Here is an 18,283-nt window from a genome sequence, read left to right on the forward strand (position 1 = left end):
AAGGTATCAGTACACCTGACTAATGTGATATTCTGTAACACTGCCTGTGAAATATGGTTCAGAAACACATTATCACAGTCTATTTCGTCTATCCAATTCCTCTTAATAAAGTGCACACTCACACACATTACTATGATACTATCAATTTTACAGATTACTCTGTCCTCGTGTTGAACAATAAATTTTGTCTTCTCTGTTGTTCATTATTCATGTCATGTCGGGCAAATCATGGTTCACTATAACGTCATGCCCTGAAAGGGCACGGTAGAAATTTATGCTGCGTAGATGATTTCTTTTTGTCTTGATCTCCTTCTCTCTCTCTCATTCAATGTAACTTTTACATGACAAAAGCAAAACTTCAAATTCATGAAATTCTTATTTACGTCGATGTAGGGCAATTTGTCAATCAGTTGCAATGAAAAACAAAACTTATTATGTGAATACATCACTGTAACTTATTGGTATATAATATGTGCATGTTTGTATGTGTCTAGGTATATAGGTATGTCGAGTTGATCTGGCGAGACTAGTATCAGGAGGCTTTTATCATCTCCTCCCCTTCCATTCTTCTCTCTCTCTCTCTCTCTCTCTCTCTCTCTCTCGATCCCTTATTCCACGAGCATCATGATGGACCCTCTCGTTTTTCTTCATTGTAATGTTATTTGTTATCGGTTGCCAAAAAGGTCAAGCTTTGTGCTTATTCTTGGCAGTCGTTCTGTATGCAAATTTTTAAGATGTTACTCATGTAATTATATTACAGATGCATTGTATGATTGACGAAAAGATGGTAATTGTTGAAAGTATACTACCGTTATTTCGCACTTTGTTAATGAATTTGCAGAAAATTGATGATTTGAAAAAAATGGCATACAGAGAATAAATCAAATCAAATCAAATCTTATGTTCATGTATGTTTATTGCAAGGGAAAGTAATCTATATGCAACTATATGATACAAATGCACTATAAAAAGGACACGATTTTCTGCAGTTTCTTCAATTATTGGTCTAGAAGGTGCTTAATAGACCGCTTAGACTTAAACGTTGAAAATTCATTCCTTTATGCCATCGCCAGTACCCAAATATCTGGCATGTTCTGTGAGGGTTTTCTTTTCTTTGTCATGCAAAGTTCATCTGGAAGTAAAACCTCAAAGAAATTGAATTTTTATTCAGCTGCAAAATATGGGAACCAGATTAGAAAGAGAAAATTTAGGATCAGCTGCATTAATTTCATCAATAATGATTTTGATGAGGGAGGAGTTAGTGCAGTTCACAATATTCACGAGAAGATGGTGTTCCTCAGGGTTCCATTCTGGGACCATTACTATTTTTATTCTATACATAGTGAAAAAAAAATGACGTTGGTGATATTCACCTTTGCACTGACGACACAGATCCCAATCCATACACTGTTCAAATGGTGTCACAAAATGATTTAGATACGGATTTTTACTTTGTTCCGTAACAAAAGATAAAGTTTGAATTGTGATAGAATAGTTTGCATATTAATTGCAAAATAGAAACTTATTGAATAATTACAATACTTCAGATTTATATGTAAACGCAAGAAAACTTTATGAAGTTAATGAAGTGAGATATTTAGTTAATACAGCTGATGAGGAGTTGAATTGGAATATGCATGTTGATAATGTTTGCAAGAAAGTAAGTAAAATTATCTTTTTTTTGGCAAAGACTCAGAAATGTAAGTAAACAAAACATAAGACTGATATACAAGTCTTTCATAAAACTGTGATAAGATTATGCAGATATAGTATGGGACTCTGGTGAAAAAAACAACAACAACCAAAACCAAACAAATAGATAGGATTCCAAAAATTCAAAACAGAGCAGAGAGAATTATCTTGAAGATTAATCCTTATTCTCATGAATAAACCACAAAATACATTGTACATTTTAAGTGGGATACTATTGTTTCTAGACACACCCAACATTTGCTTCAATCATGTTTCACTCTTAAAGAAAATAATATGCTTATTGCGATCTGGAGATAATTAAAGTAACCCAAGACAAAGCAGTAATTACTGTAAGAAAATGGTGTCATATAGGGGCAGTAGGACTTTTAATTCACTAAAACCTTCTCTGATCATAAAAACGCATCCACTTGTAATGCCTTTAAGGTACTCATAAAAGAGGATATATCTTCATGCACGTAGACCAGCAGATGTGACTGATAGCCAAAGGAAAAAAAAAAGATGGAAAATATATATGATTTGTAGGAGTATAAATTTGTTTTTTGTGTATATAGTGTATAGTTTGATATGTGTAATTGTGTGAATTTATTGTCAATTTGTTTGATTGCTTCTTTTCGTTTTACGCATATGTCATATGTATGAAGTCAATTCAATCACAATGTAAACCGAACCCTCTTGCAAAACAACGGTGTCATGATGGCTATTTGTTGAGTGAGGTGTCCATCCGTATTTGCCATGTATATATCATATTGTTGTATTTTCACGATTGTTTTTATTCTATTTATTTTGACGGAAATAAATACTAACCAACGACCCAATGTAAGTATTGATATAATATCTTTTAATGTGAATGTCATTTACAAACCTATGGGAGAGTGCTAAGGATGTACCATCTTATACGCTGTGTGATATCTGCATGAGTGATGTCGAGGAATAACATAATAACATGATCAGAAGAAATTTGAAACATTTGACTTTTCTTATATTTTTCACGTCATTACTATGCTATCTCGGAATTTTCTCAAAGCAATTTTTGAGATTTAAAAAGAAAAATTTTACCAGTAACGTATAGATATGTTCACACATTTTTTCCTTTTTTTTTTTTTTTTTTTACCTGAGACTTCAATTCTAAAAAAAAAAAAAGGCAATAAATATTTTTCTCTTGTTTTCCTCATACCACACAGGGACAGTAACTAAAAAAAGAAAAAAAAAGATCGCTGTTATCAAATGTTATTTACACATTAAAATTCAGTTTCTTCATCTATAATCTGGTTAATTATTTCAAAGAATGTATCGTACTGGAAGCATATGGGCAAACCTCCTCTTTTAATTGGCAAGAACAAGAACATGAAGTCATGATCGCATATCTCAGAGCACATACAACCATAGATTTCCGTAATATCATAATAATCATGTCATGGATTGTTGTTCTTTCATATTACCTAACAAAACACAGGAAACGGTTCGTATTGACTCTGTCAGCAGACACGCTGTATGTAAGAGAACAAAGAACCATAATTTGACACCACATGGACGGACCCCTTCTTCTTTCCTCAATGTTTCGAAATACATTTCACCGAACCGCATATAACATTAACCAGACGTAGTGTATGCTTCCACATAAAGGAGTGTATACATTTTACTCCGCATGCTTAAAGTGCATTCTACAGTCGAAATCAGTCGTAAAATGTCACAGCGATAAACCTTTAGTTATTCATGATCAACAGATACAGATTTAAAAAATGAGTTATTCAAATTGTCGAAATGGTTTTGTGATAACAGATTGATCGTAAATATTGAAAAATCAAATTATACGTATTTCATAAGTTAAGAAAAAGATTCCAGACTTGGAATTTTGTGATGTAAAAATGAATGATGTCAAATTATCTCTTGTAGAATGTATACAATTTCTAGGGGTTTATATCGACTGCAACTTGAAGTGGAAAAAGCATATCGCAATGATGAATCAAAGAATTTCGAGAAATATTGGAGTAATTACTAGGCTAAAAGGTATCTTACCAATGAAGGCTTTAATTTCGTTATAACAGTTTAATTTGATCTCATTTGAATTATTGTAAAGTTGTATGGGGAAATCCTCATCAATCGAATTTACACGACACATTTATCCTTCAAAAAAGAGCAATTCGATTCTGTGCAAACTCGCATTATGCCTTCGTTTCTGAAAATGAATGTTTGAATATTCATCAGTTGAATGAGTTTAATGTTGTTATGTATATGTTCAAACATAAAATAAATTTGTTACCTGAGGTGTTTTTCTGGTTTGTTTAAATCTAATGATCTAATTCATAGTTACAACACACGAAATAGTAATAAAGATTTTGTTCAAGGTAGATAAGATGTATAAATGCACACACTCAGACATACTGGGCCCTCATTATAGAATTCTTTACCACATACAGTTACAATTTCTCCAACTACAAATATTTTTTAGAAGAATCTGAAAAGATATTTGCTAGATAGTGAGAGTTGTCATAATGAAATACACGATAATTATAAATGATTTTGTGGTTTTTGTTTTCTAGGGGTTTATATGACTAATCACCATTACTTCATTTTATAACGAAAATGTATTTGTGTGTGTGTGTGTGTCTGTGTCTGTGTGTTTTTTTTTTTTTCACCTGTCCCATGTCTTAATCGTAAAGCAATATTATTTCCTCTTATTCTTTCTGTTGTGAACTACCCTGACAAGACTCTGGTCTTTTGTAGTTTCCACGTTTCATTTACAGATATTATATGTTATGTATGCATGTTCATGTATTTGTTTCCTGCCCTCAGTTTGTTATTGTACAGATGATCCTATTATTATGTTTTTTAAATGAAACAGAATAAAGTTCAAGCTCTAGTTCAGATAATTTTCCCTCCTGTAATAAATGGGTATAGACGTTCCCTCAAATAAGGGAATGAATCTTTATAGATGGTAATGATGATGACAATGATGATAATAGCTATTATTATGATAAGAACAATAATATCATAATGATTATGTCTTCTTTATCTACGGTATACTCTTCAGTGTTACCACTGCTCTGACAGAGGACCCTCTTTTTCTGCCAATACAATGACAGTGTTGTATTTGTTCCTCTTTCATTTTTGTTAGATTCCTATTAATTCTTTATATCCATAGCGTGTCTTATTACAGGCACACCTTTATGAGGTATGATGGCAGCCATGTCTGCTTCCCCCTGCGGCCCTGTACACGCACGCACGCACACACACACACGCACGCACATCCACACACTCGCACACACCCACACGCACGCACACCCACACCCCCCCCACACACAGGCATATACACCCGTACTAACATAAACATAATAATCATTATAACCTTTTGGGTTTCTGGAAATATGAAAGATAACAAATATTTTGTGTCTCCAAAAGTTCTCCTTTTTTTGTGTGTGTTCTGCATGTCTCCTAACGCGCAAAAATTGGCGACTCTCTTTAATTTTATTACATATACCTTATACTACATACACACAATATACATAACTTTATGACACAATCACACACAAGCACACACATCATCAATCACATGCACATACACATTACTTTTTGGATTTTCCCGACGTATGACAAATATAGTAATACCTGTATTTTGTGTCTCGAAAAGGTCTCTTTTTCCCCATTGGTTATCTATAGGAATATATTGAGGAGACATGTCTCCCTGATGTCGTTCACAGAATAACAAAACGCTAAGGAAGCAAAAATTTACTGACGACAATGTGTCTTTATTGAAAATATACGACTGGTTTCTAAAAAAAAAATACATGTTGTTGCGATGAAGTTACACAGGTTTTCAGCTCTTTCCTAGTACGAATTGCGCTGCGGAATTAACATAATGCGAAGTATTCCTCTGATTTAAATAGTCTTTTTATTCAAAATATGTCGGGAAGGATGAAAACATCATACACTGAAAAAATAGAAGTAAAGAAATGGCTGATTCACATAAAATACTTCGAGGAAAATAAATGGGCCTCAGTCGTATCATTATGAAATAACTAGTCTAAAGCCTAGTTTACATAAAGACTTCTGCATTCCATTGTCTATACTATTTAACAAGATTTAAGAAAATGTCAGCATAATCGTACAAATTCTACGCATCCATAAACATTATATACATTACAATAAAAGGAAAACTAAAGAAGAGATGTACAGTAATACACGTATGATTTTGAAGGTACACTAGCAGGGGACACTTTTCAAATACAATTTGGTATAGATCTTGCCTCTCACTGAGTGTATAGATAGGAAGCAAACAGCAATTGTATGCAAGTCCGCCGGAGATCATAGATGTTTTTATATCATAATTATCAGGGAGATTGTGCATGGAATCACTAAATCGTATAAGATTTATTGATGATTACATTATTACGAATAAGGAATGTTGTAATACATTCTTTCCCTGACTACTTCTGCTTTCAAAGCCTGCTGGTCATTTCGTTTTAAGTCTCTTCCAATGACGTAAAGATCGTTGGTAGGCAATAACTCTATTTCGGAAACTGTTGATAAATGATTTCCCAACTAGGTAAGACACAAAGTATAGACATTATGATTCTTCAATCATCGAGTTGCCATGAGATACGTCCAAAACTTTCCCTCGTGTTGACCTTCGCAGTGTTGCATATCTCCAGAAAGAATATCCAGAAAGGATTCTTGTCATCGTTGCCAAAGAAACTTAAACAGGACGTTCTGAGTGATGCTCAACCTGAGCTTTTCATAGTAACAGATCCAGATCTAGATCCAGGACAAGATGTCAATGGGAAAACAAACAAACAGACGGACAAGCATGGACAAGAGCACCGCGTGTTCTACAGAAAACCAATATTTTTTTTTTTTCTGTGAGAAAGAAAGTGGTACCAAAATCGTCAAAGAATAATAGAGGAACTCCTGCCATAGTAAAGTGTAGCACACGGAAGGCAGAGAATACACAGTGGGAATGGGAAATCATAATGAATCAGAAAAGGAGGGATATAGTGTATTCATCAGCTTCTCATGCATGAATGAGCGATGGAATCAACGATGAAATGTATCGGTAGCAACATGTGAACCTCGGCGTGTTCATCATTAATTGTCTCAATATGTTTTCCAAGTTTACGTAGAACACAGCATGTGAAACCAGGAGTGTACTTTTTCCGACGAAAATTGTTATTCTAATGAGTTTTGATAAACGATATCATTTTGGAGTATCAGGCTTTCTTACCAAGTACTACCACAATTATATGGCAATAGTGATAATGGTAATGATTATAATAGTAGGCCCTATTGATGGTAATGACAATAATGATGCAGAACAGTGCTTATAAAGTGCATAAAATATTGAAAAAAAGGAGAGAAAAATAGTGAAAAAAAGATACAATATACAATACACAAGTTCATGTTTCATATTTACTGAATATGGTAATATGGTAACAAGTAGAGATTGAAAATGCTATCACATGCCATTTCTTGGTTGCTCTGTCAAAACAGCAATACTGTAAATAATTCACCATATGAATGGTTATACTCACCTCAATCAGTAGACAACCTTTCTCTTCATGAGGACAGTGAGACAGGTGATGATGGAGAGGATGAAAATGACGATGAGAAGAACGTACGTGGTCGACGATTTCTGAAGGAACTCTTGAAAAGGGCTAGCTATGGGACCCTCTGCCAATAAAGCACCAATGGACAACGGTAAGGTTTGTTACTTCCTGGTTTATTTTCCCTTCATTCTCATAGTAGTGTCTGTTTTACAGCTTGCCTTTTTTCTTCTTTTTCTGGTTTCTTTTCCGGAACCAGATACTACTAACTCAAATTCTGTCTAGTTGTAATTCGTTACGAAGAGAGCAATTATGACAAATTCTTTGCTGATACATAGCATATTTTTCGATTCAAGTCTTTCCTACCTCAATGAAAACACTCTATATACCTTTAGGCAAAACCTTGCAGACTATATACCTATAGAAATGCGAAATAAATCGCATGCCGTTGTACTGTTCAAAGTAACTATCAAGTGTGTTGTTCCAATTTCGTTGAAACCTCGAACACATGCAAAGTGTCCGTAATGGCGAACAACAGACAAACAGTGGATAACAAGTACATCACCTGTTTGTAGATTTCAATCAAAACTTTCGGTTACCCTCTGGTGTCGCTGGGCTCTTGCATTATTTTCTTCTTATTCGGTACTTTGTGAAGTGACTGGGACATTTCTTATCCCCACCATACACACAAATATGCAAGTGAGATTGTAATTGTAATTTTCGTTACTTATATGGTGAAGGGATCATATTGTATGTTTTGCTTCTTCAAGAATGATAGCTTTTGTTACTTACTGACTTTCAAGGACCTATACAATGTCAATACAAGCCATGCTGACTTGTATTGATTTATGATGCCTTGATCATCACTTATTTGGCCTATATAGTATTTAATTATGTGCCATAAATATATTCACTATAATTTTTTTCGGTTACTTTTCACCAGATTACTTTGATCCATCCACATAAAAACCCCACAACAAAACTTCCCAACCAAGGTTCTGCCAATGACATCATCTACTGCTAGATGCAATCTAAATCATCTTCTGCTAATATGATACCAAAAGACATTGGAATGCACTTTCCCTGAACTGAGCATAACATTTCCATACAATGTTTTTTTTTTTTCAATCGTATTTGTAATTTCTTCAACCTACCAGAAAAAGTTTCTGTTCGGCAATGTTTTATCCATGACAACGTATCTGCAACTCCGTTGGTGGCAGAACACGTGACATTGATGCAGTCATCGGGAAGTGGAGACAGGATCGCTGAGGCACAGCTGGAGGAGGACAAGATGACATTATCAGCTGTAATGTTGTATGTGTGGAGATGTGGGTAAGGCTGGTCAGAGAGGTCAACATGACAGGTGATGATTAGAGTTACCAGGTTTCCTTTACGTCTGATTTCCGTCGTCTGGATCCTAAGGATGTTGCTACCAGGTTGTTGGGGGCCGAATTCTACAATGAGATCGAATAGTAACAAAATGGGAGGATAAAACATGAATAGCCTGAATGTTCCACTTCATAAAGCCAACAAAGATACTGAAAGTGACATGAAACGTGAGTAAAGGGTCTGACTGATCAGTCGCCGGGACTGAGTATAGGGTCTGACTGATCAGTCGCCGGGACTCGTGCCAATCTAAAGACCATGAAATGGCATGCACGCTCGCCAAGAAGGCGAAGAAGGCGACTACAAGAAATGTCCGAGACGTCTCTAAAACAAGATGAAAACTTTTCGTCTGAATGTTCGCAGGCATCACAGTGACGTCATCGTGACGCTTCCGGTTGGTGGGTCTAGGCAAGGTCGCGGAGACGTCTCGGAGACCTCGTGGACAAAATAAATATCCGTGACTAGGCCGCGACTAAGGTGTCGCCGATAAGTAGCAGAGACGTCCCCGAGACCAGCTGAAGACTGTAAAAGTCTCAAAAAAAAAAAAAAAAAACGGAACATGTTTAATTCTCTCGCTACTCAGGGTAGTTTCCAGGAGACGTCTCAGAGACGTCGCGGAGTTGTCTCCGCGGCCAGCGAGACTCGAGTCGCCAACAGGGTCGCCACCCAGCCTACAAGCAAATGAAATACCCACATTTTTGCGCAGTTTTGACTTTGATTATCGGAAAGCTTTAGTTCCTTTCATTTCTTAGACACTCGTAAACGAAAAAGGGGACATTGTAAACAATTCATGTTGTCGTTTTCTGTACTCTTTGTAAAGTGTGATTAGTCGCTATAAATTGGCGTCATCCCATGACCTAGACACCCACGAGTCATGGAGTTCACGAGTCATAAAGTCAGCGAGCTAGATACCATGTAACATAGGCCAATGAGCTAGATACCATGTAACATAGGCCAGTGAGCAAGACACTACGCAAAATTTCCCTAGTGTCTAGCTCGTGGACCAAGTTGCTTGTTGACTTGTTTATTTTTCTTGTCGAGCCCGACGGCCTTGTTCACTGAAGCGTCTACCTCCTGGCTGTATAACTCATGAGCTGTAGAACTCTTGGGCTGTATGACTCGTGTACATTATGACTTCGTTGGCAGTATGAATCGTGGGTTGCATTACTCGTGGGTGTCTACTTTGTGACGTGCACCCGTGACATTTACCTGACTGTGGGGGACAGTAGGTCTTGGTCGCTTCAGTCTCTCCGTATTCATTTATACCAGTACACACAACATCGATGCATGTGTTGGGTTGAGGGTCAATCGTCACCGTAGAAGAAGCTGAATCGGAAATGACGCTATCGTCGACTGCAATGAGGTACGTGTTGATTGGTGGAAAGGGTTGGTCTTCTGGATCCACGTGACAAGTAATGATAAGGCTTGGTTCGTCATCATCATCCTCTTGAGTCTCAAACTCCACGCTGATGATTCCTTCTGATGGCTGATCTGTTGGATATGATTATTTGTTTTCAGTGTCCAAATCGGCAGTTGGTTACCAATTAGAAATAATGATAGATACGAGGTAACTAAGATGAAATATGATCGCCTTAGATGGACAAAAAGGGGGCAGATATGGCATTAAAAAGATGCTTTGAACTCGTAGGAGGTTAACCCTGGCTTCCAGGCATTCAGTAAGAATATGTTAAATAAACAAAGACTAGCCGTTTTATACCAAGGCTGTTGCTAAAACTAACAACAGTGCTAGTGACATTTAAGGTGGCATTGTTGATGGCTTCCATAAGACTAATGGGTCCGCATGGTTGGAAAAAAAGGATATCAACAAGGATGCTTTAATGAGCATGATAGATTTGTAACATTGATGAGAGCGTATCTGAAAATGTACACACTTAACACTTAAAGACGAACGTATAAAAGCAAATACCTATGTTTAGATTAAAATCTCCCGACGAGTTCTGCCTCGTTGGTATAGCTCACAACTTAGTCCAGTCTGTATACAGACTAGTTACCTTGAGGACAGTGTACGCGCGTGGCTGAGGTCGTTCCAATCCCGTTCGTCGCGGAACATTTGAGTTCAATACAGGCGTTGGGGCGTGGTGAAAGGATGGCTGAGGCGCTGCTTGATGACGATAGAGTTGTATTCTCAGTCCCGATGGTGTAGGTGTAGAGGTATGGGGAGGGCTGATCAGTGAAGTTCACGTGACAGGAGATGACCACATTAACTAGGTTATCCTCGCCTTTAATCTCTACAGCATCGATGGATAAGATGTTCTCTCCTGGGGGTGTACCGGGACTTGGAGTAATACATGGAGTGATGGACCGGGACGGGGACGGGGTTACACCTCCTGTCAAAGTGTAATCGCACATTATCCAGTCAGTGTTAAGACTTAAAAGATAAACCCGACAACCCTATTTCGAGTGTAATCGTGGATCATATAAGAGCACAAGTCTAACCTTGAAAGGGAAATCATGGTTGATGTGGGAGTCTAAGACCCCGTTTACACCGCCTGACCACTTTTAGGCCGGCCCAGGGCCGGCCCAGGGCCGGCTTAAATTGCGGTACTCGGTGTGCGTTTACACCGAGAATTTGCACAACGGGCTCTAAGAGCCGATTTACACCGACTTTTGGGCCGGCCCAGGGCCGGCCTAAAAGTCGGTGTAAACGCACGCTGGTCCAAATGCGGTACCAAATTTGGACCCGCATTTGGACAAGCTCCGGAAGTTGCTTGGGCCGGCCCTGGGCCGACCTTTTCTCGGTGTAAACGCACGCTGGCCCAAATGCGGTACCAAATGCGAGTCCCGCTTCCTTTCCGCAGCGATCATGACGTAATTGCGTAATGTTATGAGTGCTTATATCGTGCATGCTGTCTTGTTTAGTCTTGTCTTGAAGGAGCGGAGAATTCTGTCCTGCAATGTCTCACAATGTTTCATCTCTGTAATTTTTTTTTCCTCACTCCAGAAAATGTGCATAGGTAAGGATGGTGAGAAACTGTGAAATTGATTTTTGTTGGGTAGTGGCGGTGATGTGACGTTATTTGTGATTTAAATTATCCCAAAATCCATGCTCTGTCTCGGACAAAATAGTCATTACATCCCAGTACATTACAGACCAGTCTTATTCGTGCTGTACCCAGATGCGAATCGATACGATAGAGCTTCGAACACGTTCACAGAATTGCATACGTACACAATACACATTTCCCGCGGGCGCGCTCCAATGAAATCATTGTTCACATGCAGAGCGCCGCTACTGTCAGAATATATATATATATATATAGGCCGGCCCAATTCTCGGTGTAAACGCACACCGAGTAAATGCACTTTGGGCCGGCCTTGGGCTGGCCTAAAAGTGGTCAGGCGGTGTAAACGGGGTCTAAGACGATAAATACAGCTATAGAAATGCTCATGTCAAATGCATTACTAATCAATAATGTTTAGGGTTCGCTTCGAGTCCTTAGACCGAAATCCATGAAGATATTTGCCTCTCATTTTATTTAGCATTATCATATGGAAGACATACGAGTGTATATGGGTGTAAGTAAATTTTAGTAAGTAAGTGATTTTTGTTTGTGAATATGTGTTCCTTGTTACAAAGAAACGATAACTGGACATTACTACAAAATGTGAAATTTACAGCATTATTGATACTTCTCGGTCATTTGGTCATTATGGAGGATTTATTTGGTTTTCCAGATCCACACGATCAAAGTAATATAAGTATGATAGAACGGGTGGTGACATGAAGTTCGTTATTCCAAAGTTTCTTTAATCATGTTAATACTATAATGAATTAGAGTTCGTTATTTGGACAGGTCTTACAATGACTTTATCGAGCATGTTATAGCCTGTAATGATACTAGAGTATTAGGCCCTACATATATTTACATATGACATTTGTCTAGGGATCATTTTCAATAGGCCTACTTTTGTGCTTGTGCTTCCACCACTATCATCATGATCATGTTTGCTGGTATCGTGTATCTTTAATGCAAACTTTGTAAACCTTGTAATGATTTAACGTGGAAATCTGAAATGAAATGAAATGAAGTGATATGAAATGAATTACTAGAAATGAAGAAAAGCGTCATAAAAGCGTGATAACGTTCTTATAATAGATGGAAATATTCATTCTATATGGGATGATTTGGGTATTCAAAGGAGAGAATGAACCAAATCGCATTTCTTTCTTATATTGAATTCATAGACGGACTTTTTTCTCTTGGGAAGAAATCTAAGTCCGGCTAATTGCTATCATTGAAATGACACGTACATCGTATTTCTTAATTCCTCTGACACTAAAGTTGACTTTAACCGTATCAAAATTGTGAACAAAGGTATGGACACGAAGGTTATACCTGGTTTCTTTTTCTGAACTATATTTCCTGTGAAATTTTAAACCAATACAAGTTTATTAAAAAAAAATACTTTTTTAGCTTCACATAAACCATGGTACCTCATGAATATGTTTCATCACCCTCAAGCTTCAAGGTGTTTGGATTTTTACTGTGGTATTATGAATACATATATCTTTTTTGTCTCGCACACAATTCTTTAGATTTTTTTTTTTCGAAAAATGCGGGGGACGTCATTCAAATTAATTTCGTATATGAATATATACGATCAATAACATCAATACCTATACATAAATAGGTACAATGTATGATTATGCAATAACGCGGATGACAAATTTACCTGTAACCTCCAGAGTAGCAGAGCGCACAATACCGTACACGTGACACTGAAGTATATCGCCGTTGTTGGCTGTTGTTGGGGTGAATGTCAGCTCACTCGTCATGTCATAGTAAGTCAAGAGATCAGCTCCGTAACCCAGGCCTCCACTCAAGTCTGCGTTCCTAAATATTGCAGCCGCAGCTTCCGGATCCCCTGTAATACAATTTAATATGTATATATATATATATATATATATATACTCCTAGATGGGTCATTTGGAAGACATTTCCATTTGTTTTATATGCAAATTTATTAATACATGTTCAATGGCAGTTTACGCAATGGAGACACAAAAATTGTCTCCTTAATGACCAGTTGTCTCCCTAATGAAGACACTTCCCCCCAATATGTCTCCCTAAGGTACCAACTAGGGATATATATATATATATATATACATATTGTCCCTCAGCCCATCGATACATCGTCTACATCCAACACTATGGGAGCACATTGACCATTATCACGTGCCATCTACTAAATCAGAGACAGCAGTGAAAGTAAATTGTCAGAAAGATAGAGGTGGTCAGACTTCATGCATCTCTTAAAATATCATAGTACGTGAAGCTTTTTGAACCGATAGACCAACTAGGGACCTCCTTTAACTTTTTATTATATCATACAACGATATCATGAATACTTCGTGTGTAGTTTGCGATGGCGTCATACACATTTCTTTACTTTTTCAAAAAAAAAAAAGAAGAAAAGAGAGGAAATATGTAATTAAGTTTATGTGTGGCCATACCAGAATCAGTGCCTAGCATCTTGCAAGTACTGTTCGGGAAATCCATTTTGACATTGTTTTGTGTGAATCATTAGAAACAGTAAAATCATATAGTCGAAAATGCACAACAGAGGAAGTTTGAGCAAATTCTAATCAAGCTCTGATTACTTAGGTTGTGATCAATCAAAGACAAATTGGTGAATTTATAATGTCACACACGAGTTCAAGTAATATTTCTCTGTACTATGGAATGTGGAATTTTTCATACTCCCGTCTATTGCAGATTCCCCGTCAATGCAATTATTTTTTTTTTCTGTACAATCCCTCCATTGAAAAAAAAAATGTATATTCAGTCACAGAAAGGGGGAAAACTGCAGGTTTTATGGAGTTTCTGCACAGGACATGGTGAGTTCAAATGCACCAACACAAAGTCGTAAATTTCCGTTTGACTGGTCACATCAACAAAATTGTATAACAAGCTTATTTTTAATCAAAATACAGTTAAATTTCCACTCTCCTGTTCCCCTCATTTTTATGGTTCTATCAAAACAAACCCTTAATTTAGGGCTAATGTCCCCCTTTTTAATTAAAATCATCAGATATTCCAGTCATGATTAATTCATTGGTAAACGATTACTTTACTTTAAACCTTCACAATTCAACTTTGAATAAATGTCCCCTCTCAGCTGCAATGGGAAAGATTCCCAGAGTGAGAGTAACAGTACTAAGTGTTAATGCAACTGGTGTGGGGAGGTAAAAAAACACAGCAACAACGATGGTTGGAATATTGATAGATCTACCAGAATTTGTAACAATTACTCGCGTTTACGATTTAAGATAATGTGATTAAAATTTGATATAAGATCGATGCTAAAATCACAACATAAGTAGTTCAAATTTGGTGAATTACAGGTTTCAGCAAATAGAATGTGGACGTGACATCGCTGAATAATGATTTTTGTACTTTAGTTGACACCAAGATAGCAAGCGAGAAAAAGAATAATTTCTGAAAATACTGCAATTATGATTTGACAGTGTCATGGTAGGGTCGATAACAGTTGATCAGATTAGTGTGCAGAAAAAAAAAATCACCAAACAAAGACCAACGAAGAAACAACACTCTTCATTAAAACAAAACAACAACCAAAGACTGCTGAGGGTGACCTTTGTGATATAATGAAAAATATGAAATGAACTCACTTTCTCCAGCACATCGTACGCCTACGTCATTTCTGTGCCCACAGCTTGAGAAACTGGAGCATCCCCACGGCAATCGACTGCACTCTAAAAGGGAGTTTTTATCCGCAGTGGGACAGTGAATTATGCTGTCTAACCAAACAGGGCCCGTTCCTTGTCCGAAGTGGGCATCGAGATGGACCGAGTCAGCCCCCGAGTACCCAAGCTGTCTACACACAGCGTGAGCTGCGTTCATATCCCAACCTGTGTCACACGCCGTGCCCCAGACCCCGTCACACTGTATCTCGACTCGCCCTTCATGTTCGTCAGTTCCTCCGGCAAGTCTCACTGAAACATGCGGAAAACATGAAGTTGTGTTGGTTATCTATTTTTCTTGAATCATGAAAACTGTGCAGAATTTCAGTTTCGATAGTACAAGTGAAAGGGGGTTATCAATAATGAACGGCTGTAATATATGAAATTCAAGACGCATTTAATGCAATCTCGGTTCACATCTTCAAATCTACAAAATTGTGACTCTATATACAATATTGATATTCTGAATTACGTAAAATCCGAAACAAGACATCGTTTAGACTTTTGACTCAAATTCGTATCAGCAAGACTATCGAAATGTTACAATGACATCAAAATAAAATTATCGATAAATGTAGGTTCACACTTTACTTTCTTTAAATGGCATCGTAATGGACGGCACTACCAAGGTAAACACGATGCAATAGGACTAAAATGATTTGGATTGCAAATTTTTGAAAAACAGAAAGTTCATGGGTTTGGAAGGTTTTAATGCAATGACGTGTGATGCGATGAAATCTGCTGTCAAAATTTGGGCCCAGGTCGGGGTCCAGGCGTATACGAAATTATCAGAGTTGATTGAAGAGAATTAAGCTTCATGTATGTGACCAAGAAAAGCCTGAAGCTGAAGAATGTGAGGTGTTCAATTAACTTTACCAAACTGAACTTTTATTTGAAATCTCATCATTGCCTTGATAAGTAAAGAAAAAAAAACACAAGTCGATATCTTACCTTTTTAGCTTGTAATACCTCGTGCTGGCTTTGAAGCGTGAATTGGTGAAATAGATGGAGTATCAATAGACATGTAAACGCACGATCAAATCTTTATGGACTGAGAAACGTGTTAAGATCGACAATCTAACCATTCACGTATGTGTTTAGTTCGGGTTATCCAGAACGCATCCATATTTTTCGCTGATACTCACCAGTTTTACCATCGCAGGGCCGTGAGCAGTGACTTCCTCTGAATGCGTAGTTCTCTAAACTAAGTTTGCCGCTGAGCGACTGTCGCCATCTTCCAAAGTCGGTGTTTCTCATTCGTTGTTCTTTTATCCCTTTCCGTTCAAATTGTTCTGGCTATAAAATAATAATTCATCTTTAAAGTTTTAGCTTTATCTTCTACACAATGATAGTTCACATTACAACCTCGCTTTCATTTTGGAACTTTTCTCTACATCATTATGAGGAATTATTGTACATAGGAACACATTGAAGGAATATTTCACTTCCGTCGGCAATATTTAAAAACAGACAAAATGGCAAATTTAGATTAACACGAAAGTCAGAGGTAAACAATTTTACAATTCACTAGACTCTAACAGGTCCATCCTGTTGAGGAAATGGGTCTGAAATGTAATGATCTATGTCATCCATGAATTATTGTCATCAGAATCCTAGAAAGTTCATCACTATAAACTGAAGTGATTCCCGGTGTGTGTCAATTTCGTCCTGTAAATTCACAGTGATATGATGAAAAGGCATCGGCAATATTGCGTTCATTCAGGAAATGGACAGCAATACCCTGATATTCTTGTCAGTGCGACATAATAAGCAGGCCTGGGATTTAGAATTGAGACATGACTTACACGTAAACCTATGGGGTCATAGGGCAGGAAAAAACTCCTCATTTTGAATAGATTTACTCTGTTACATAATTCTTATCAGTCTTTATCCGACATGAGAGGTGATAATTACAAAATACATGTTATCATCTTTCTGTCATACCTTTTTAAAACCTGAAAGTCTTAAATGAAAAGGTTTAACGGCGTCGCTAGGTAGCTTTAGAGAGTACGCTGATACGGCAACAATATCTTCTTTTGGCTGCGTGTAGGATGCGTGACGGTATTTGTCCTCGATTGACATGATTGTCATGACAGAATTTTATGTTTTATTATTTGCTCGAACACGTTAGTATTTCATATCATACCACTATCTGAAAGAGATTAGAAGTTTTCAATTCGTTCTTTTCACAAACAGAGTGAGATATTAGAGAAAACGGTTAGGAACTCTTCAATATTACTGGAAACAACTCAGACGTATTGTGTGAAACTTTACCATTAAAAAGAGACAAAAATGTGACATATCTTATTGTTTCTAGCTTCTCACAAAGTGTTTTGCAATCAACCACACGTGATAGGGACACTTTCACTAATTCACCGAAAGTTATTTTACTTTCTGAGCAGCTGCTGTCTATTTTGCTTAACCACACGAACGAAAACACTCCCGATATTCGTATGTAAATTACGGACAGTATCTTGTAACGTTAAAGAGTGGCGAAAAACTTTGAGTTCTAACCGGTGATCAAGTCCAGTTTATTTCTTACTCAAACGTCCTGTCTCGACGGTTGTAGTTTTCCTGGTTTCTTAATGTCTCGTTTATGTGATATGATGATCGGGAGTCATTTATGACAAAAACAAGTATTCCTTCGTTCCATTCTAGGTACCCGTAGGTAGGCCGATGTCATCGAAAGCTGTTCAGTCTTCTAAGTCCCTATTAAACCTTGGTCACATGTCATGTAAAATCTTAAGATTTCACAGCAATTATCCATGAGTTCAAGCTCAGAACTGTACAAAAGTGATCTTCTTAATGTCTCGTACTCTCTGCCGAACCCTGGGATGAATTGCGTGTTCGTTGCATGAATAGGAGACACATTATGTCACCTTCCACTGGCATGAAGTCAAAGTTCATTTCCGTTTCATTT

At 37.3% G+C, this 18,283-nt stretch overlaps 1 protein-coding gene across 1 annotated transcript; it reads right to left on the reverse strand.

Moving 5' to 3' along the window:
• Positions 1-7,243: 7,243 nt before the first annotated feature.
• On the reverse strand, positions 7,244-16,620 carry LOC140237835 (uncharacterized). Its single transcript, XM_072317765.1, has 7 exons — positions 16,509-16,620; positions 15,292-15,615; positions 13,332-13,523; positions 10,649-10,984; positions 9,846-10,127; positions 8,405-8,704; positions 7,244-7,377 (listed from the first exon to the last, which is right to left on the reverse strand). The coding sequence occupies exons 1-7, from the start codon at positions 16,618-16,620 to the stop codon at positions 7,244-7,246; spliced, it is 1,680 nt and encodes a 559-aa protein (XP_072173866.1).
• Between the last annotated feature and the right edge of the window lie 1,663 nt (positions 16,621-18,283).

This window comes from Diadema setosum, chromosome 14, assembly GCF_964275005.1.
Source record: "Diadema setosum chromosome 14, eeDiaSeto1, whole genome shotgun sequence".
NCBI classification, from domain to species: domain Eukaryota; kingdom Metazoa; phylum Echinodermata; class Echinoidea; order Diadematoida; family Diadematidae; genus Diadema; species Diadema setosum.

What these genes read in the sequence shown, in the direction of transcription:
- LOC140237835 (XM_072317765.1), bottom strand. Translation starts at nt 16,620, where the DNA reads ATGAGAAACACCGACTTTGGAAGATGGCGACAGTCGCTCAGCGGCAAA. An exon ending in GCCCTGCGATGGTAAAACTG is followed by an intron (nt 15,616 to 16,508) that starts GTGAGTATCAGC and finishes CGCATGTTTCAG; the next exon opens with TGAGACTTGCCGGAGGAACT. An exon ending in CGTACGATGTGCTGGAGAAA is followed by an intron (nt 13,524 to 15,291) that starts GTGAGTTCATTT and finishes ATTGTATTACAG; the next exon opens with GGGATCCGGAAGCTGCGGCT.